Source organism: Nyctereutes procyonoides, unplaced genomic scaffold, assembly GCF_905146905.1.
Source record: "Nyctereutes procyonoides isolate TBG_1078 unplaced genomic scaffold, NYPRO_anot_genome, whole genome shotgun sequence".
NCBI classification, from domain to species: domain Eukaryota; kingdom Metazoa; phylum Chordata; class Mammalia; order Carnivora; family Canidae; genus Nyctereutes; species Nyctereutes procyonoides.
The window spans coordinates 9,603,097-9,624,408 of NW_026575052.1; the positions used below are offsets into that span (position 1 = coordinate 9,603,097).

At 49.2% G+C, this 21,312-nt stretch overlaps 1 protein-coding gene across 3 annotated transcripts in view; it reads right to left on the reverse strand.

Moving 5' to 3' along the window:
- Nucleotides 1-21,312, reverse strand: part of ASAP3 (ArfGAP with SH3 domain, ankyrin repeat and PH domain 3) — a 49,003-nt gene that overhangs the window by 22,028 nt on the left and 5,663 nt on the right. For all 3 annotated transcript variants that reach the window (XM_055331256.1, XM_055331257.1, XM_055331258.1), the window contains exons 2-3: nt 1,600-1,672; nt 1,363-1,508 (exon numbers count right to left, since the gene is read on the reverse strand). In XM_055331256.1, coding sequence (XP_055187231.1) covers nt 1,363-1,508; nt 1,600-1,672 — 219 coding nt within the window. The remainder of the gene's footprint in view (nt 1-1,362; nt 1,509-1,599; nt 1,673-21,312) is intronic.

The following is a 21,312-nucleotide window of genomic DNA, read 5'->3' on the forward strand; positions in this document are numbered from 1 at the left end:
CAGGGAGAAAAGAGGTAAAGACAAAAGCAATCACAAATTCAGTTGAACTCAAAAAGACCTCCATAGAGGACAGTGTGAGAGGTGGGGCTAGGCAAAGTGCTATAATAGTGACAGACGGCAACAGGAGCTAATACTGAGTGCTTACTTAACTCAGGTAAAACTTTATCATAGGGATCCCTGGGTGGCGCAGAGGTTTGGCGCTTGCCTTTGGCTCAGGGTGCGATCCTGGAGACCCGGGATCGAATCCCATATCGGGCTCCCGGTGCATGGAGCCTGCTTCTCCCTCTGCCTGTGTCTCTGCCTCTCTCTCTCTCTCTCTCTGTGACTATCATAAATAAATAAATTAAAAAAAATTAAAAAAAAAAACCTCATCATAGCTCTGTGAGGTGGGCGCCATTATTAGCCCAATTTCACAGATGGGGCCCAGGCAGATTGAATGACTTGCCCAGGGTCACACACCTAGGGAACAGAAGAGCAGGGATTCAAGGCCTGAGTCTAAGCCTGAGGTCGGGTGCTCAATCACTCAGAGGTGATGCAGCCAGGGACCAGGCAAGGGAGGGAGTAGAGCCATGAAAGCCAGTCCAAATGCCGCGGAGCCTGGTGAGACATGGGCTTTCCTCAGGGGCCATAGTCGGGCTTGTGTTCAGATGCTGGAACCAGACAAGCTGGGTTCAGATCTGGCTATATGAGCTTGGGCAAGTTACTTGACTTCCTGGCCCAAAAAGCGGGGACAGTAATCAAACCAAACCCACAGAGCTGTGCTCCAGGATGAGTTAACACACGTGAGATACTGAGAACCACGCCGGTTCACGGGAAGAGTTTGTATCTCAGGAAAAAACCACAGGCAGGAACCTGAGGGCACTGGGCCATGTGCAGGAGCTAAGATGCTTGTTGGGGGCAGATGGGGGGTAGGTTCTGGGCTTTGGGGACACAGCAGATGCAGCTGGGAAAGCAGAGGGCCACGGGGGTTAAGGGGAGGCAGTGGCACAAAGACAGGAACCCCGGAGTCTGCCCTCCCTTCTCCCAAACCTCCTCTGGGGAGTCCTCTCTTTGTGGGGCTCTTCCCTGCCATGAAGAGGGGCATCGGGCATCTTCCTCTCTGAGGCTGGACACTCACCACAGAGGAGATGGAGAGAGCGTGCGAGAGAAGACTAGAGAAGACGTAGGGGAAGTCCGAGAAGAAGAATGCAAATGGTAGGTCAGAACTGGAAAGGGAATTGGGTCATTGGTCAAGGTCAAAGGAGACCAGAAGTCAAGGGCAACCCTGGAGCAGGGTGGAATCTTTCTCAGTCGGCTCTTAGACTCACTTGATTTACCCTGAGCCTAGGCTAAGGGCTGGCTGGGAAAGGAACAGGGCCTCACCAGGTTCTTGAAAAGCGCGGCCACCTCTCGGGTGAACACAGCCAAGTTCAGGAAGCCGGTGGACAGCTCATGACTGTTTTGGGACAAGTGGCTGTTGCCTAAGGACTCTACAGCCTCTCGGTACTGCTCCTCATTCTCCACGTGGCCTGTGGAGGTAAGGAAAGGCAAAGTCAGTTCCACGCAGGAGCCGAGGAAGGGGCTGCTTGGCCAGGGGGGGCGTCAAGCAGGCTCACTCACCAAGGCCGGAGCTGTGGATCGCCCGCACAGCCTTCTTTATTCTCTGTAGGATGGCCTGGTCTCCTTCCAGGATCTGGAAGCAAATGCAGACAGAGTTCAGGGATGCTCGGCTGGGAGGGGTGCCTGACTCCAGGATCCCACCCAAATACACATATAAAGTTTCTTCCCTGGGGTCCCCCTGTATCCCCCACCAAACATAAGCGGACCACCCTCTTCCTCCCAGACCACACAGGACACCACAGATCAGTCACAGCACTTCAAGAAGACCACAGACTTTCGCTCTGAGCTTCCTGATTAGCTATCTGTGGAAATGATGGCTGCCTCTCAGGGCTGTTAGGAGGATTATGTGGATGAGATGATGCACATAGGGCATCCCTGGGTGGCTCAGCGGTTTAGCGCCCTTTGGCCCAGGGCGTGATCCTGGGGTCCCAGGATCGAGTCCCACATCGGGCTCCCTGCCTGGAACCTGCTTCTCCTTCTGCCTCTCTCTCTCTCTCTGTAAATAAAGTCTTAAAAAAAAAAGAGAGAGAGAGAGATGATGCACGTAAAGGGTTCAGCTGGGTGTTGAGCACAGAGTGTGTCCTCTGTCTGCAAAATGGAGATGGTGCTATGCACTCTTGGAGGTGCTGAGGGTATTAATTCTGTGACAAATATATACAAAATGCTTAGAAAAGACCAAAGGAGAGAATGTGGACATCTCTGTATTCTCGAAGACACAGATGAAAGAAGGCTTGTTCATCAAATCCCAGGTTCAATAAACAGAAGGGGCCACAGTCAGCCCCGACTGGAAAGAACTGGTGGGACAGCACCAAGCAACCTCTGTGGGCTGCATAACAAACAGCAGGTGGTGGGGAAGGCCAGGAGGTGGGAGGCGGAGAAGCAGGTCTCACAGGCCTTAGTGGAGGCTCAGCCCAAGATCAGAATCTCCGAAACACTCCTCTTTCAGTGGGTGCAGCAGTGCCAACCTCACGGACCTCTTAGGAAATGCTTAGTTAAGGTGGAAATCACAGAGCGTTAGGGCTGAGAAAGGGCTGACAGAGCCACAGATGAAGAGACTGAGGCCTAGAGAGGCCAGGGCCTGGCCCAGAGCCAAACGGGGGCAGCAGCCGAGCTGGGCTTCCAGGGGCTGCTCCAGTACAGTGCTCCACCCACACACCCATCCACCCTCCCCAGGCCCACCCAGACCCCAGCCCCACCTATTTTGTCTGGTGACTAAGAAGGGAGCAGAGTTTATCGCCAAAGAGTTACCTTCAACATGACAAGGGTTAGCAAACATGTTTGGAAGGGTTTCTCCAAAGATTCTATGTGATTCGCTCAGGAGGGCGCACGCAGGGCGGACGTCAGGGGTAATGTGGAGAGTTCGCAGCCCATGGCATGTGGGAAGCTTCTGGAGGGACAGGGGTCTGGTTTTGAAGCTCAGCTCCACTGCCCAGATGCTGCGTGACCCTGAGCAAGTCTCTTATTCGCTCTGAGCTTCGTGATCAGCTATCGGTAAGGCCGATGAAACGATGCCTGCCTCTCAGGGTTGTTATGAGGATTACAGGGAGGAGATGGTGCACAGAGAGGGTGCAGCTGGTGCTGAGCACAGTGTGTCCTCAAAGAACCGTACATATGATCCTTACCCGCACCTGCTGCTGCCGCTAGAAGGGTCCATCAAATTATGAGTACTTTTCCTAGAGGGACTAGAAAGCGAACATTCTCTTCTCTGAGTATCGATTTCCTGTTTGGGGCACGTGGTTTTGGGACAGTGGAGGCCCATCCCAGGGCTGAAGAAAAAAAGTCAAGGCATTAGGGAGCTGGGGGGAGAGAGGGCCATATCTGAATCAGCTAAGGAACTAAGACACTCTACCGGAGAATTAAAGACAAGAGGGAAGAACTCGGACATCACTACAGATGTCCCTGAAGATCCAGATGAGGAAACCCGCATTCACCAAAGCCCTTGATCCCCATCTTGGGACTTGAAAGGGAAAGCTAAGACATGATTAATTTACGGAACTTTGACTTTACTCCAAAAGACAGCGCTGGTTACAAATATGAACGAATTCCTAGGAGACTTAGAAAACTCCTAGAGGGACACCTGGGTGGCTCAGTGGTTGAGCATCTGCCTTTGGCTCAGGGCGTGATCCCGGGGTCCTGAGATTGAGTCCCGCATCAGGCTCACCGCAGGGAGTCTGCTTCTCCCTCTGCCTATGTCTCTGCCTCTCTCTGTGTGTCTCTCATGAATAAATAAATCTTAAGAAAAAAAAGAAAAAAAGAAAAGAAAACTCGTAGAAAGGGGGCACCTGGGTGGTTCAGTTGGTTAAGTTTCTGACTCTTGATTTTGGCTCAGGTCATGATCTTGGGGTCCTGGGATTGAGTCTCACATTGGGCTCCACGCTCAGCAGGGAGTCTGCTTTTCTCCTTCCCTCTGCCCCTCCCCCGGCTCATACACACACACACACACACAGACTCTCTCTCTCTCTCTCTCTCACACACACACACACACACACACTCTCTCTCTCAAATAAATAAATAAATAAATATTTTTTTTAAAAAAAAGAAAGCTCCCTAAAAGGCATATCCATGTCCCTAGCATACAGAAAATACCCAATAATTGTTTACCTAAATGAACGACATCTTGCAAAGTCCTGGGACATGGACCTGAGAAGTCTATGTCCATGCTCTAGATTCTTTTCGGGGAGTCTCCCCATCCCATGACACCTATTCTCGGAACACTGTTCCCCACCCCCCCAGAGGTGGGTCCTTGTTACCTTGTTTGTTCTACCCAGAGTTGACTGGACCAGATTGGACACCTGACCCAAACTGGCTCAAACAGCTTCTCTCTCCAAGGAATTTGGAATTGGGCTCTGGGAAGCTGGCTAACTGACCTGAAGTACTTAGCTGGGACATCCTTCCCACCATGCGCAAAGAGAAGAGAACAAAGCAGATGTATAGAAAGAAGCAAATGAGACCCATGCTGCCGCAGAAAAGCAGAAGAAAAAGGCTGCTCTGGTTTCTGGCAAATCTCCAGACCCCATACCCTGAGAGTTTCCTCCACACTTCCTGTCCTTGGGTCTTCGTGCTTAAGCTGTTTTAAGAGAATCTCTCTTCCCTGCAGGGTGGCAGAGACTGCTGGTTGGCTTCCAGTCTCCATTCTTTCTTCTTCCTTAGCAATAAGATCCCTGACTTTTCAGATGGCCACTTGGTCACTCACAAGATAGACTTCATTTCCCAGCTTACCTTGCAGCTGAATGTAGTCATATGACTAAATGCTGACCTATGTCATGTTGTGGATATTTCATTTGTTAGCTTTCAGAAGTATTCTTAAAAGGAAGGGAGGAACTAGACACCTATTAAAATGGCCAAAATCCAAAATACTGACAACATCAAATGCTGACGAGGCTGTGGAGCAACAGGCACTCTCATACACTGCTGGTGGGAATGCAAAATGCTGCAGCCACATTGCTAGACAGCTTGGCAGTTTGTCACAAAACTAAACATACTCTTACCATATGATACAGCAACTGCGCTCCTTGGTATTTACCCAAATGAACTGAAGACCTATTTCCACATAAAAACTTGCATGTGGATGTTTATTGTAGTTTTACTCATAACTGCTAAAACTTGGAAGACAATGAAATAGCACTAAAAAGAAGTGAGCTATCGAGTCACAAAACACATGGAGAAGTCTTAAATGTATATTTCTGAGGGGTACCTCAGTTGGTGGAGCATGTGACTCTTGATCTTGGGGTTGTAAGTTCAAGCCCCGGGTTGGCTATACAAAGTTTCCTTAAAAATAAATCTTTTTTTTTTTAAAGATTTTATTTATTGGGATCCCTGGGTGGCGCAGCAGTTTGGCGCCTGCCTTTGGCTCAGGGCGCGATCCTGGAGACCCGGGATCGAATCCCATTATCGGGCTCCCGGTGCATAATAAATAAAATCTTTTTTTTTAATTTTTTTTAATTTATTTATTTATGATAGTCACAGAGAGAGAGAGAGAGAGAGAGAGAGAGGCAGAGACACAGGCAGAGGGAGAAGCAGGCTCCATGCAGGGAGCCTGACGCGGGACTCGATCCCGGGACTCCAGGATCGTGCCCTGGGCCAAAGGCAGGCGCCAAACCGCTGAGCCACCCAGGGATCCCTAAAAATAAATCTTTAAGAAAATGTATATTATTGAGTGAAAGAAGTCAATCTGAAAAGGCTGCATATTGTCTGATTCCAACTATGTGACGTTCTGGAAGAGGCAAAAGAATGGACACAATAAAAAGATTAGTGGTTGCCAGTGGAGGGAAGGATAAACAGGTGGAGCACCTGGATTTTTAGAGCAGTGAAACTATTCTGCACGACACTTGATGGCGGATACATATCACTATGACTTTGTCAAAACTCAGGAAATGTGCAACAGCAGGAGTGAACCCTAACTATGGATCTGGGGTGATAATGATGTGTCAGTGTAAGTTCACTGATTCTAACAAATGTACCACTCTGGTGTGGGGCAGGGACAGTTCGGGAGGTTGTTTGTGGAGTAGGAGGTATATGGGAACTCTCTATACTTTCTACTCAATTTTGCTATGAACCTAACAGTGCTCTAAAAAATTAAGTATTTTTTTAAAGAGGAGGGATTTCGGGCGCCTGGGTGGCTCAGTCTGTTAAGCATCTAATTCTTGATTTCCGCTCAGGTCATGATCTCAGGGTCATGAGATCGAGTCCCACATCAGGTTCCACAATGAGTGTGGAGCCTGCTTGAGATTCTCTCTCCCTCTGCCCCTCCCTTCTACCTGCACACACTCTCTTTCTCTTAAAAAAAATAAAGGAGAAGAAAGAAAGGAAGAAAGGGAAGGGCACCCTCTGTCATACCTTTGTCCTGGCTAGAATGCATTTGTGATGTCTAGAACCATCTTGGACCATGAGGGAGAAGCCATGTGTTGTGGATGGTGGAGCAACAAAGTAGTAGCCTCGTCCCTGGTGATTGGGGAGCCACCCTATCAGCCCTGGACCATTTATCTGAAGACTTCTTTCATATGGAAGAGAAATAAATGTCTATCTATATGAGTTGCATTATGCTAGGTGCCCTATCATTTGTGACTGAAGCTAGCTCTAGCTGGTACAGGCAAGCAAGTCACCTTAATTTCCAACAAATTATCACTTGATGACCTTGTCAGACATATATCAGGAAATGACTTCCTGGCAAGATACCATTCCTGCCCCTACTGCTCTGAGCAACCAAGGTTCACATCTATTCATTCATTCATTCATTCATTCATTCAACTGGTTATTGTCTGCTATGCATTCGCACTCTGTAAAAGACACAGTCTCAACTCTCCAGGGACATCACTATCTAGGGGGAGAAAGAACCAAATAAGTAGATACCTGCAATGTGATTAGAGCTATAATAGAAGGTGGACAAGGCATCCGGGAGCCCAGGGGAAGCAGAACTGTGTCTGCTTAGGAGAAATAGGGAAAAGCTTTAAGCTGTGATCTTGATTGCAGGCAGGGGACAGGCAGGAAAGAGACTAAGGGTACACTGTGAGGTGGTGTGGGGAGCACTTGGTATAAATGGTAGGATTGCTAGATGAGGGGGCTTGATCTGGGAAGAATGGGAAAAGGGAGGAACGTCGTTCATTTGTTTGTTCATTCATTCATCCATTCGTTGGTTCACTCCAACAAGCATCTACTGGTGCCCATTTTAACCAGGCATGGCTCTTTTTTCAAGAGGCTCCCAGATGTATAAATACAGAAGTGTTCAAAGAGAATTTTTTTTCTTTCTTTTTTTTTTTTTTTTTTTTTAGATCTTATTTATTTATTCATGAGAGACACAGAGAGAGGCAGAGACACAGGCAGAGGGAGAAGCTGGCTCCCTATGGGGAGCCCGATGCAGAACTTGATCCCAGGACCCTGGGAACACGCCCTGGGCCAAAGGGAGACACACTCAATCACTGAGCCACCCAGGTGCCCCAAGAGAAGAGAATTCTAATCACCCTTTTCTCAAGAGAATATCTGAATACCACTCACACTGGGGCATAAATGACTGATAATATCTACCCTCTATGATATAATGCTAAAGCTAAAGAAATACAGCTTTAAGGAGAAAATTCTGCTCATAGTCTGGGGATGGGAAGGTATCTGGGGAAAGGCACAGTGGTTTCCAGAACTCCTGTAATGACGTTACTGTAGCACAATGAGTCACAGGCTGAGATTCTAGCCCCAGTCTCCTCAAAACTACCTCTCCTGGCCATGTTAGCCCAGCAATCTCCAAATATCCTCTTCTTTAAAATAGGAGAAACATAATATAATATTTTTATATTCTCCACTGAACCCGCAGGGTTACTGGTGAGGCTTACATGAGATCTCAGGCATGGCAGCCTGTGCCAAGGCTTGAGGCATTTGGAAAAAATTAATGAGTGTGAATCTTACTGTGGTTTGTTTTCTGCCTCTGTATGAGGTCAGCCCTCATTCCCCATGTCTGAGACTGGATAGGTTAGAAACAAACAAACAAATAAAATCAGTCTCTGGATTCAGGGGAGTCTCTTAAATCCTCAAAGTGGGGTCACTGAACCATCAGCATGATCTTGACCTTGTTAGAAATGCAAATTCTTCAGCTGAATCAGGAAATCTAGGGGTGAGGCCCAGCAATTTGTTTTAACAAGCCCTCCAGGTGACTCCCATGCCCGCTAAAGTTTGCGAATCACTGGTTAATTCTACCCTTGAGATGCAATAAATCATCACAGCTAAAAGTATGGGACTGGCCCCAAACTACCCGGCTGTGAATTTCAGCTCCATTAGGGACTTGCTCTGTGACTGCTCTTGCCTCAGTGTCCCCATTCATGAAATGAGGATGATAATAGTTTCTACTACACAGGGTTGTTGGGGAGATGAAATGAATTCCATAGGCAAAATGCTTAGAACACTATTATTTGATAGCTAATAACGTTACCTATTCCAAAATTAAACTGAATTTGGTTAGGAATTTCTCAACCTTTCTCGAGCTAATTAAAGATCCTTTCCCCACCCGCCAATGATCCTGCTCGGCAAGTTGTGTGAATGACAGGTGCAGAGGGGCCACTGGCAGTCACACAGAACAAGATGGTACATGTTGTGAATGTCTGTGCTGTGCCAGGCACGTTTCTTGTCATCCTTCCAGCCACCCTCTGAGGTAGGCATCACCACTGGCATTTTATAGAGGAAGCTGCTGGGGGAAAGAACATGTCTAGTATGGTCAGGTCACATAATGCCAAACACTGGCAGAGTTGTAACTGAAACCCAGGTCTGGCCAAATCCAGGGCTGATGCTCCTTCCTGACCGCCAAAGCTGCCCCACAGAGGTTAAGGGGCATGGCTTCTTTGATCTAGGGACTGGGTCTACCTCTGAATCTGAACCCCAACTCAAGCGCCTCTACTATATCCCCTCAGCATCCCTCAAACAGGGACGGGGCAGGTAGAGACTTGTGACAAAAAAAGAGGGTGGACCGTGATGCCCCACCTGCAAATACTCCAAGGGCTATCCCAACTTGTGCATGTTGGGCCTGAGGAGGATTCTCAGGGCTGAGAGGTGGAATTTAGGGAGAAAAAACAAATTTCAGCTTAGGAAGAGGTTCTTAAGGAAGAGTAAGCGACCCTTGGAGAGAGTGAGCTCCCCCCCACTTGAAGTATTCAAGGACTTCAGGGAGTAGACCATGACTCAGGCACTGGCACTGGGATTAGTAGCGATGGCCATTTAGATTTCTCTCAAAGCTAAGGGTCAGCGGCTCCATGCAGGAGCCTGGGCAGGCGTCAGGCAGAGGCAGGGCAGACACAAGACCGTCAGGGACGTGCCTAAACTTGGAAAACCAGCTGGAGTCCTTTGGGCAGCCTCGCCTGGCTGGCCCTAGACAAAGGCTGAATTCCAGCTGGTGGCACTGCCCCTTTGTGCCCCTACCTCCCCCAGCCGGCCCCCCTCCCCACACTGTGTCTGGCTCTCTAATTCGTGTTCTCCACAAGCAAAAGACTACAGATGGCAGCACTAGGGCCATGCCCAGCTGCCCTGCTTGGAAGGGCCTTCTGCATACCCCCCTCCTGGGTTAGGATTCATCAATAGGACCCATTCTTCATTCCTGTAATTTCCCAGAGCCAGCTGTGGTAACCATGGTGACTCAGGCAAGGGAGCAGAGCAGCAAAAGCTAGGGCTTTGGGAGCTGCTGATTAAATTTCACCATTAGACATTCACTCCTTTGGATTAGTATAATATGGAGCATAGGCACCACTTTTGTGGCATCATTAATCAATCTCAGTATTTTTCCCACTGACCCTGGACTTAGTTCATCATTCTGCTAATATTCTCTCCTCAGGTAGCCTCTACCAGTTAAACTAGAATTGGCAGAGGAGATAAAAACCACTTTCTATCTTTGCTTTGGCCCACCTCCACAGTACTAAATCACAGAATATTAGAGATAATCTAACATTACCTCCTCGTCCTACAGACTGCAGACCAAAGGCTCAGATGAGTTTCTTGCCTCAGATCTCAGAAATGTAAACAAACTAAGGAAAGAATACAAACCAACACTTTTACAGACTCTACAGTTTACAAAGCAGTTTCACATCCATCCTGTAAGACCCACAGCACCCCAACAAGGCAGTGGCTGCCTTTGTTCCCATCTGGCTGAAAAGTCAGTGAGGCTCAGGTGAAGGAAGTGGCCTGAGCTCACAGTCACAAAGCAACAGAGATGCACCTGGGACCAGAACCATGAGACTCTAACCCCCTTGTCATTTCGAGTTGCCCAGACCCCAGACGTCCACAGAGTTACTCCCCAGGCCCCATGAAGCCACACTCACACAAAGCATTAGAGACCAATAAAACAAGTCTCACAGATTAGCATGACCACATTCCAAACCTGTATGCAGCGTTAGGATCGACAAGATAAAAAACCCAGAGCACCCAGGTGGCTCAGTTAGTTAAGCATCTGCCTTCGGCTCAGCTCATGATCCCAGGGTCCTGGGTTCAAGCCCTGTATCAGGCTCCCTGCTCAGCGGGGAGTCTGCTTCTCCCTCTCCCTCTGTTCCTCCCCCTGCTCATGCTCTCTCTCTCCTGCTCCTCTTTCTCTCTCAAATAAATAAATAAAATTTAAAAAAAAAAAGCCACAAAAAGTCTTTAAAAACATTCTTAAGGGACGCCTGGGTGGCTCAGTCAGTTAAGTGTCTGCCTTTGGCTCAGGTCATGATCCCGGGGTCCTGGACGGAGCCCTACGTAGGGCTCCCTACTCCGGAGGGGGCCTGCTTCTCCCTTTCCCTCTGCCTGCTGTTCCCCCTGCTTGTGCATGTTCTCTCTCTCTCTCTGTTAAATAAATAAAATCTTAAACGAAACAAAACAAACAAAAAACATTCTTGAATTCATGGTAACCTTTTGTCCATTTACAAACTTCTCAAGCAACACTAAAAGAATGACTCTGTGGGAAGGTCAATGAAACTCTGACATTAAGAAGGGATCCCCCCTGTAAGGGCCAGAATCTTGGCTCCTCTAAGCTTTGACGTCCACAAAGATGGCTAAATTATATGTACTACATATTATTATTATTTTAAAGATTTATTTATTCATGAGAGACACACAGACTGAGAGAGAGAGGCAGAGACACAGGCAGAGGGAGAAGCAGGCTCCTCGCAGAGAGCCCGATGTGGGACTCGATCCTGGATCCTGGGATCATGACCTGAGCCAAAGGCAGGCGCCCAACCACTGAGCCACCCAGGCATCCCCCATGTACTACATATTAAATGTGAAAGTTAAAATACTACGTTTTAATGAGCAAGCCAAGTTACACTTAAAACATTTAATGAAATGATATAATATAAAATATGTAACATCCCTGCCCCCCCCCCCACAAAACCCTAGGGATTCTCATTTCTGCATCCAACTACCAACGTACAGGAAATGCAGATGGAGAAATTCGTGAAGCCACGCCTGGGGAATGCAACAGTGAGCACAGACCATGTGAAACTACAGAACAAGTCACTGGTTTCTTTAACAAGGGGATTGCAAAAAACGAAACCAAAAATGATGGAGGAGAAATCGTTAAGAGGCTCAAAACACACACACTGACAAATGGCAACGTATGGACCTCACTTCGCTTTTTAAAAAACTGTTTGGAATTTAAGCAAATTTTTGGCGTTTGCTTCAAAATAAGACAAGAGTCAGGAAAACAGGTGGGGGTGTGGAGAGGGGAGGACTGGGTTACTTGTAAATGGAGGTTGTTCATCATTTTGTTCTGTCTCTGTGACAATTCCAAACTCTCCATAATCAGAAAAAAGTAAGGGCTAGTAGATGAAAAAAATAAGATTGGGAAAATATTAATAGTTGTTGAAGCTGGGTGAGTCTACTCTTGTGTATGTTTGAAAATTTCTACAGTACAGAGTTAATAACAAGAAGACAAGGGATCCTTTCTTCCTTCCTTTCTTTATTCCTTTTTGGGTAGACTCCACGCCCAGTGTGGAGCCCAATGTAGGGCCCGAACTCATGACCCTGAGACCAAGACCCTGAGATCAAGACCCAAGCTAAGGACAAGAGCCAGACACTCAATTGACTGAGCCACCCAGGCACCCTTAGTATGCGGAACCTTTTGATGACAGCTGTCTGGGCATAGCTTTCGACAAAGGGAATGGGATGGGAGAGTGGGTTTGGAGAAGTTGGCCTGAGGGGGGCCAGGGGCCTGGGGGTGCAGGGCCCATGGAGGGCAAGGATCAACTGGAAGGGTCTCCGAGGGGCAGGAAGGAGTAAAGGCTGACCTTTGGGCTAGAGGCAGCCTCCAGGCTCTGCAGCCTAGTGACAAAGGGCACATGGTGGAAAGAACACAGGATGTGGAGGCAGTATTCCAGACCCAATTTCTCACTTGCTCTGAGACCCTGGGCAAGTCCCCAGCATCTCTTGGACGACAGGAGGCTCTTTACCTGCAAAATGGGAAGGATGGTCACCTCTGCTCATCACTTCCCGCTGAGAACAGACTCATCTAAAGACTGGGGCAGGGACCCCTGGGTGGCTCAGCAGTTGAGCGTCTGCCTTCGGCTCAGGGTGTGATCCTGGGGTCCTGGGATCGAGTCCCCCATCGGGTTCCCCGCAGACAGCCTGCTTCTCCCTCTATGTCTCTGCCTCCCTCTCTCTTTGTCTCTCATGAATAAATAAAATAAAAATCTTAAAAAAAAAAAAAAAAAGACCGGGAAGCCTGTAGCCCACGCAAACGTGAGCTGTCCTGGTCACATCAGGCTCTAAAGTTGGCTGTTTCTCATCCAACCTGCCTGACCATCAGATCCAGAGAAAGGCAGGGAACCCCCCTGGGCCCTTCCTGGGTGGCCAGCAAGGAAGGGCAAGGGTGGGACTGAGAAGTATTTCCAGCATCCCAACTCCAGGGCGATCCCAGCTCGCTCCATGTCTTCAATAGTGTCTGCTTGGGAAGCTCAAATCTGCAAACCTGACCTCCACCCAGTGAGGCAGATGAAGGAGCCTGGCTAAGGGCTCTAATGAGTCCCCGGCACACAGTAGGTGCTCAGTCACACATACTGAGCACCTCGCTGTACCAAGGCCCTGCACGGGTGCTGGGGAAAGAGGGATGTCAGCTCGGGTCCTGCACTCAAGGGGGGGTGGAGACAGGACACAATTGGTGTTGGGAGACAGGACAAAAAGCAAACAGCTGAGGAGGCCCAGAGCAGGAGAGAAGGCTGTGGGAGGACATAGGCGAGGAGCGAGCACCCCACACTGAGATAAAGTGATGCTTCTCCAAGGCCTTGAAAAACGAGGAGACACTGGTGGAGCACAGTGAGACAAGGAAAGACGACTGGAGCTTCCTGGAGCAGCACCTTAGCAGGGCCTATAGTGAGCCGTCAGGGCCAAGCAGAGCCCAGAACGACCCCCTGGGAGACCAAACTCACAGTGAGAGCTGACCAGATGCTTCTATCACTACCACGTGCCAGGCTGTGTTGTAAGCATGTGACATACTTTTCTTTTCTTTACTTTTATTTATTAAGTAATCTCCACCCCCAACGTGGGGCTCGAACTCACATTCCCGAGATCAAGAGTCACATGTTCTACCACGTGTGACCTACTTTTCACCATTTTATGTAAACCTGTCAATAACCCCAGGAGGTCTTACATATGAGGAAACTGAGGTCCAGAGAAGTTTCGGCATTTGCCCAGGCTCGTACAACTAGTAAGTGGTGGAACCTCAACCCAGGCTGTCAGGCTCCAGGGTCCATCCTTTTTTTTTTTTTTTTTTTTTAATTTATATATTCATAGAGACAAAGAGAGAGAGAGAGGCAGAGACACAGGCAGAGGGAGAAGCAGGCTCCATGCAGAGAGCCTGATGTGGGACTCGATCCAGGGTCTCCAGGATCACGCCCTGGGCTGCAGGCGGCGCTAAACCACTGCGCCACCAGGGCTGACCCAGAGTCCATACTTTGAACCAGACTCCTAGGTTTTAACCCAAGAGTGACGGGGAACACCCGCAGGGCTCTGGACAAGAGAGGAGTGACGTGGTAAATTCTGGTGGTAGAATGATCAGCTCTAGGATCTGGCTGCAGACCCATGGCCGAGTGGGAGAAAAGGGTGTAGACTCATCCCCCAGGCACGAGGGGGGTGGAACAGAGCCTGGCCCAACCCAAAGCAGCTCACACAACAGGAAGGAATGATTCCGAGGTCCCAGAGTGAGTCTACTTACTAACACGAATCCAATCACCCCCCCTTCTTACTGAGTGATCGCTTTGGGGCAGGCACTTTATGTCGACCTCATTTATTCCTCCCAGAGACACTGAGATAGCTATTACCCTTCCCATTTTACAGATGAGGAAACCGAGGCTGGGTAGATGATGCAACTGGCTCAAGGTCACGTAGGTAGGTCCACGAAGGGTAGAGCCCTTAGCTTCCAGAGCCTTGTCTCACTATCATGTGACAGCAATCCACGAGGTAAATCCCTCCTGGCTGAGCCTGTTATCTCTGAATTGCCCATTCTGAATTGTTATCTCGGAATTGCCCATTCCCATACCCATGCCCTGCCTGCCTGCTGCCCCTGCATGGGCCAAATTGCAGAGCCCGGGAGCCAGGACCTAGGGTCAGCCCCAGGTCTACACAGCCCCTGCTGTGACCTGGTTTGGTCTTCTTCCCTCCCAGGCGGACTCCTCAGCTCCCATCTGGAGTCTGGAACAGAGCAGCTGGGCGGGAATCGGAAGGCTCCTGCCAGCTCTGACATTTATTATTTCAGGGTCCCTCAGCCTCTCGCTGTTTTCCTTCCTGCTGCTGGAGCCAGTGACTGGCCGTGGGCCCCCTCTGTGGGCCCCTGCAGAGGTCTCCCCGGCCAGGGAAGCTACTTGGCCTCACCGGCTGCCCCTTGCAGGGTGGTGGGAAGCGGGCAGGAAGAGGGGTTTCAGGAAGGGAGCCGCACCCTCAACATAAGCTGAGGCCTCTGCAAACCCCAAGTTTCCTGGCTGGGATTTTTCTCGGGAGACTGCTAGGCAGTGATGAGCTAAGAGAGCAAGAACTCTGCCGGCCCGATCGCCTTAGATTCCCGTCTGGCTCCTGGCCCCAAGCCCTGAATTCCACCCAACTCTGCAGACAGACAGCCTGGCCTGGCCTGGCCTCCCTGGATAGGGGAGCAAAGGGTCACCTGCCTCCCCTCCCTGCACCCAACTGGATATCCATCACTGATCCCATAAACTCCAGTCCTACCAAACTGCCATTTCCTCAACGTGCCAGGCTGTTGCCAGCCGCCACACCTTTGCTCATGCTGTTCCCACTGCCAGAGAGTTCCTCCCTGATCCTACCTAGTAGGCACTTCATCTTTCTGGACTGAGCTTAGGTCACCACCTCCCTCCCTCAACAGAACTGACCCCTCCAGAACTCATCCCACCCGCCTTTGTGCCACCCTGTATGCACTACAGGCTTTTATCAGGGCATTCGTGGCTCTTACATACCACACATGTCTGACTTCCCTCTAGAGCTGAAGACTCAAAGGGCAGGGATCAGCTCATTTGCCTTTGCATCAACAGCACCCAGCACAGGGCCCGGCACGTGAGCACCAGCAAGCATTTGTAGAATGAATAAATGGGTAAACGAATGAATATGACCAAGGCCCTATGGGAACAGAGAAGCAGCAGCAGCGGTTAAGGACTCCAGCTCTTCCATCACACTGTTCTGAGATCCGAATTCTGTTTCTGATAGTCTTACTGAGGTGACCTAGAGCAAGTGACTTAGTTTCTCAGACCCTCTATTTCTCCATCCGTCAAATGGGATAATAACAGCATCAATCTCACAGGACCAAGTGCAGTCAGGCATTCAGCAAGTAGCCCAGGGCCCGGCGGACAGGGAGGGCTGCAGCGTAGCTCTCCTGCCCAGTGAACATCTTCTCTGTCCTCCCAGGTCCTGTGACCCACATCTCCAGGCTGCCAGAGGAATCACCTGGAGCACTTCAAAGAGTAAGGATACCATGGGCAGCCCCGGTGGCCCAGCGGTTTAGTGCCTTCAGCCTAGGGTTGTGATCCTGGAGACCTGGGATCGAGTCCCACATCGGGCTCCCTGCACGGAGCCTGCTTCTCCCTCTGCCTGTTTCTCTCTCTCTCTCTGTCATGAATAAATAAATAAAATCTTAAAAAAAAAAAAAAGTAAGGATACCAGAGCCTCATTTGAGACCTGTTAAAATCAGTCAGGCATGACCCATGGAGTGAGAGGTCAAGCACTCCCAAGTCCCAATCCTGGCTTTGCTACTTACTGCTAGTAGAGTTGCCAGATTTAGCAAAAAATAAATAAAAGACATGCTGTTATATTTGAATTTCAGATCATCAAGGAATAATTTTTTTAGGATAAATATGTCCCAGATCTTGCATGGGCAACCTGTAAGTTACTTGGTGATCCTGTTTACTAAGCTGTCTGTCTCTCTGTGCCTTATTTCCTTATGGGATTACAGGGCTTAGATTTGGGAAATGCTTACAGCACTGCCTGGTGTGTTTGCTGTTCCTATTTTTATTGCTTTTAAAGCATCCCAGATGGACATGAAGGAGGAACCCTGCAAACATTACGCTAAGTGAAAGAAGCCAGACACAAAAGGGCACATACTTTAGGATTCCACTGATATGAAATACTCAGAATAGGCAAATCCAGAGGGAAGAGGAGGCTGGGGGAGGGCCCGTGGGAAATGACTACTAAGGAGCACAGCATTTCTTTTTGGGGGTGAGATGTTCTGGGGTAAGTGGTGGGGACTGTCCAGCACTGTGAATAATGACCACTGACCTGCATGCTTTAACATGGTTAAAATAGCGAATTTTCTCTTAATTTTAAGAAATCTACTTAACAGCAACCCAGAAGACTGTAATACACAGTCAGGACTAAGACTCCGGGAGGCTCTCAATAAATGTTTGATGAGAGGCACCTGGGTGGCTCAGCCGGTTAAGCGTCTGCCTTCGGCTCAGGTCATAATCTTGGGATCCTGGATGATCTCAGGATCCTAGGACCCAGCCCCACGTCCATACAGCTCCCTGCTCAGTAGGGAGCCTGCTTCTCCCTCTGCCCCTCCCCTGTTTGTTTGTCTGTCAAATAAATTTAAAAAAAAAATTTTTTTTTTAAAAAAACCACCGTTTGAGGAAGAAATGAACGGTTGAGAGGCAGCAAAAGGCAGAGCTGAGGGAAGAATCTGCCTTGTGCAGAACTGGACTCAGCTCTTCACTCCTAGACACCTGCAGGGGACACAAGATTCCTCTTTCTGCTCTGGTGCCAGCACCACACGGACGATTTTAGCATTCACTCGTAGTAATGGCTTCATCCCTGTTGCAATGATCTCATTTTCTGTTTGCAGTTCCTGATCTCTTTAGTCATCCCTTGTGCAGGTGTAATTGTGTTCTTAGTAAAAGGGACTTTTAGAAAGTTAAGTGTCTGTTATGTGCCAGGGATATGCTAGATGCTCTATAGGTTATCCCCTTAAACAACCCCACAAGATAGTTTGTATGGCCCCTGATTTACAGATGGGGAAACTGAGACTCAGAAAGGTGAAGTCATTTGCCTGGGGTCACATGGCCAATAGGAATCCAAACCCAGGTTTGTCTGACATCAGCCACTGGATCCTCTCCATAGACCTCAGCCACATCTTTAGATGTTGTGGGTTGTCAGCTTTTCAGGGGCGTAAGTCCTTCTCCTTTCCAGATGGGGGCGTTGTCTTCTCATCTGTGTGCCCTCAGAACCTAAAATCCGCTTTGCACACAGCAGGTGTTCCATAAGTTCAATGACCTTACGTGGGCAGGCCATAGCTTACCACAATCATTTTCACCCTGACTGCTCAGCAGTCGCCTGGGGAACTTCTGAACTGCTCACTTGTGCAGGCCTCACTCCTGGGAGAGTCTCAAAAAGTGGGTCTGGGTGGAGCCTATGGCATCTGAAGTTCTTAAAAGCTCAGTCAAGGTCAAAAGCCAGCTGAGTTCGAGAACCCTTCCCAGGTCAGCCTCCTGTACCCTCCACAGTGAGGCCCACTCACTGACCCCAGTGAGGCCCAGGCACAATGTTCCTAGGACAGAGGGCGCCCAGGGCTCTGCCCTGGAGTCTGGGGAACTCACGGTGCCTCCATGGGCCTCACTGCCTCGTGTGCTCTGGGCCCAGGCACCAGGCCCATGGAAAGGATCTTCTAGCAGGGTGTCCGGGTGGCTCAGTTGGTTGAGTGCCCGGTTCTTGGTTTCAGCTCAGGTCATGATCTTGGGGTCATGAGATCGAGTCCCATGTCAGGCTCATGCTCAGCAGGGAGTCTGCTAGAGGTTCTCTCTCCTTCCCCCTCACTCCCCGTCCCTCCCCCTCCAGTAAATAAATAAATATCTAAACAAACAAAGGATCTTCCAGCAAGACAACGTCTGCCTGAGGGCTAGACTACCAAACTGCCTTAGGGAAAAGCATTTCTTTCTGCCATGACCTAAAGTTCCAGTTTCTGTTCTCAAACCTGCTTGCATCATCCCGGTGGTCAAAAACAGCTGAACATCAGGCAAGGAAGCGAACAATGAAGACTGATGTTTAGAGATGGGAGGAGGCTCTACCTGTTGCCCTCGTGCAGAGGCAGGTACAGGACGAGGTGGGGTTCAGATGGGGCTGTGGTCTAAGCTCATCCTGGAAAAGCCTCTCGGTTCAGGTCTGTAGCCATCACCCCATGCCTCTGTTCCCTGTCCTGGGACAACTGCCCAGCTGCCCACTCCTCGCATCAGGCCAGGCCGGCACAGAGGGGAAGCCAGCACCGGCCCTGCTCGGAACCTGGTTATCCGTGTGGCCACGCTCAGGGGTTGTGTTTGCTATTTTCGTATCTTGCCTCTGGACATCTAGGCAGCACCTGACCGAGCTGAGCACTGCTCCCTCCTCGAAACATTTCTCTCCTGGCTCCTGCAGCACTATACTCTCTCCAGTTCCCTCCTTCCCCACTGACATCTCCTTCTCCAGAGGGAGAAGCAGACTCCCTGCTGAGCAGGGATCCCAATGCAGGGCTCGATCCCAGGACCCTGAGATCATGACCAGAGCTGAAGGCAGATGATTAACCCACTGAGCTACCCAGGCGCCTCTCAGCCTCCTTTATTAACTTGTCCTCCCCTCCTAATCTCTCAGCCCTGGAGCTCTCCAGAGCTTGGACCTGAGCCCCGTTCATTCCTCTCCCTGGGTGATCACATCCATTCCGTCAGCTTTAAACATCAGCTAATGCAATGCATGAATATGTGGTCCATGGATTGCCTGCATGAGCATCTCCCGGGGTGCTGGTTAAAATGCAGATTCCCAGGCAACCCCCTGCAGGCTGGCAAACTGGCCAAGGACATTTGTCATTTTTTGCCAATCTGGCATCTGAATCTCTGTCCTCCATCTGGGAAATGACTTGCTGTGAAAGTCTTGGCAGAGCTCACCTCCTAGAAAGCTGACAAGACCAAATTCTTGCTTTTCCAGACTCCCTTGCTGCTAGGGTACAGGGGTGTGAGCCAGGCTCGGCCAATCAGGCACTCACTGCAGACTCTGAATCAGGAGTGGAGAGGGGAAGACCCATTCTCATGCCGGTGGCAACAGCAATGAAGAAGCCCAGTCTCCAAGGACAGGGATAATAACAAGTTGTGGCATTTAGCGCATGGCAGCAGTGTCCTCGCCAAACTGGCTCAGTGGAATGATTTTGGCTGAGATCCTGCCAGCCACCTCATTGCAGTTCTCCAGCTTCCCAGAAATTCTGTGACCTACTGAATATTCCCTTTCAATGAACTCCTTTTTTTGTGCAAAGCAGCTCAGGGTGGTTTCCGTTGCTTGCAATAAGAAGCCTAAGAAAGATACAGCTAGGAATGATATCAGGAGATTCTTACATAGATGCAAGTTTGAAACCCACTATCTCAACTCTGACAACTCTCCAACGTGTGTCTCCAGCCCACTCCTTTCATCTCCAGAACTCATATATCCGAAACAAATAAACACACAAACTCCAAATGCCTTCTTGACATCTCCACTTGGATGTCTCAAGACCTACAAGATTGTACCAACAGAATTCCTGACTTTCCCCCAAAACCTATTTCTCTGCCAGATTTCCACCTCCAAGGGAAGAGTAAATGGCACTCTTCCTTAGGAATCTGGGGTTGGTTTTTTTTACCACCCTCTACATGCACTCCATCAACAAATTTTGATGTTACCACTTATAAAATACTTCTAGAATATGTCCACCTCTCTCCTACACCAATCATGGCCCTATCTACACTTCCATCATCTCTTCCATGAACAGCTGTTGCAGCTACAACAGCAGCTGGGTCTTAGGTCTTCTCCTTGGGTCTTCTCCTGCTCCCTCCAATCTAATCTCCACACAGCACCTGATATGATCCTTCTAGAACAGAAATTGGATCATGCTGCTTGCCTGCAAAATAGATAAAATCCCAAACTGCTATCAGGGCCTACAAGCTTGAATATGACCTAGCCCCTGCCTGCCTTCCCAAACTCATCTGGTCATGCTCTTCCATCTACTCATCACTACACTTCTGCCTCTCTGGCCTCCTTTAAGTGTCACAGATACTTTAGATTCTTTACTGCCTTAGGGCCTTTACTTAAGCTGTTCCCTCTATCCGGAGCACCCTCACACCATTATTCTCTATTAATACTCCTAAATACCAGGGGTACAGTGGTGAGATTAAGTTCTATTCTCATGAAAGTCAAAATCTAGTGAAAAATCAAATTTTAGGGATGCCCAGGTGACTCAGCAGTTGAGCGCCTGCCTTCAGCCCAGGGTGTAATCCTAGAGTCCCGGGATCGAGTTCCGCATTGGGCTCCCCACGGGGAGCATGCTTCTCCCTCTGCCTGTGTCTCTGCCTCTCTCTCTCTGTCTCTCATGAATAAATAAATAAAAATCTTAAAAAAAAAAGAAATCAAATTTTAATAAATCATTATACAAATAAATACAAAATATATGCATGATGTGTGCTGCAAAGGAGAGATATAGTGCTATCATGGAAAACTGACCTAGGATAAAAGCGGAGACAGAAGTTAGGAGGCTACTGTAGTGCGCCAGGGGAGAAGTGATGCTGGTTTGGACCAGGGTCAGGATGTAGAGAAGTGGGTAGGCTGTGGAGATGTTTATAGAACTGTTGCCCCCCGGTGATGAAGGATGCATGTGGAGGTAGAAGGTTTCTGGCTGGTGTAACAGAATAGAGGGACGTACCACTCATGGAGAAGGAGATACTGGAAGGGCCAGCCTTTGGGGGAAGTCACGAGTATGGTTTTGGACACGTTGAGATCTCTAAGTGAAATAGCCAAGTG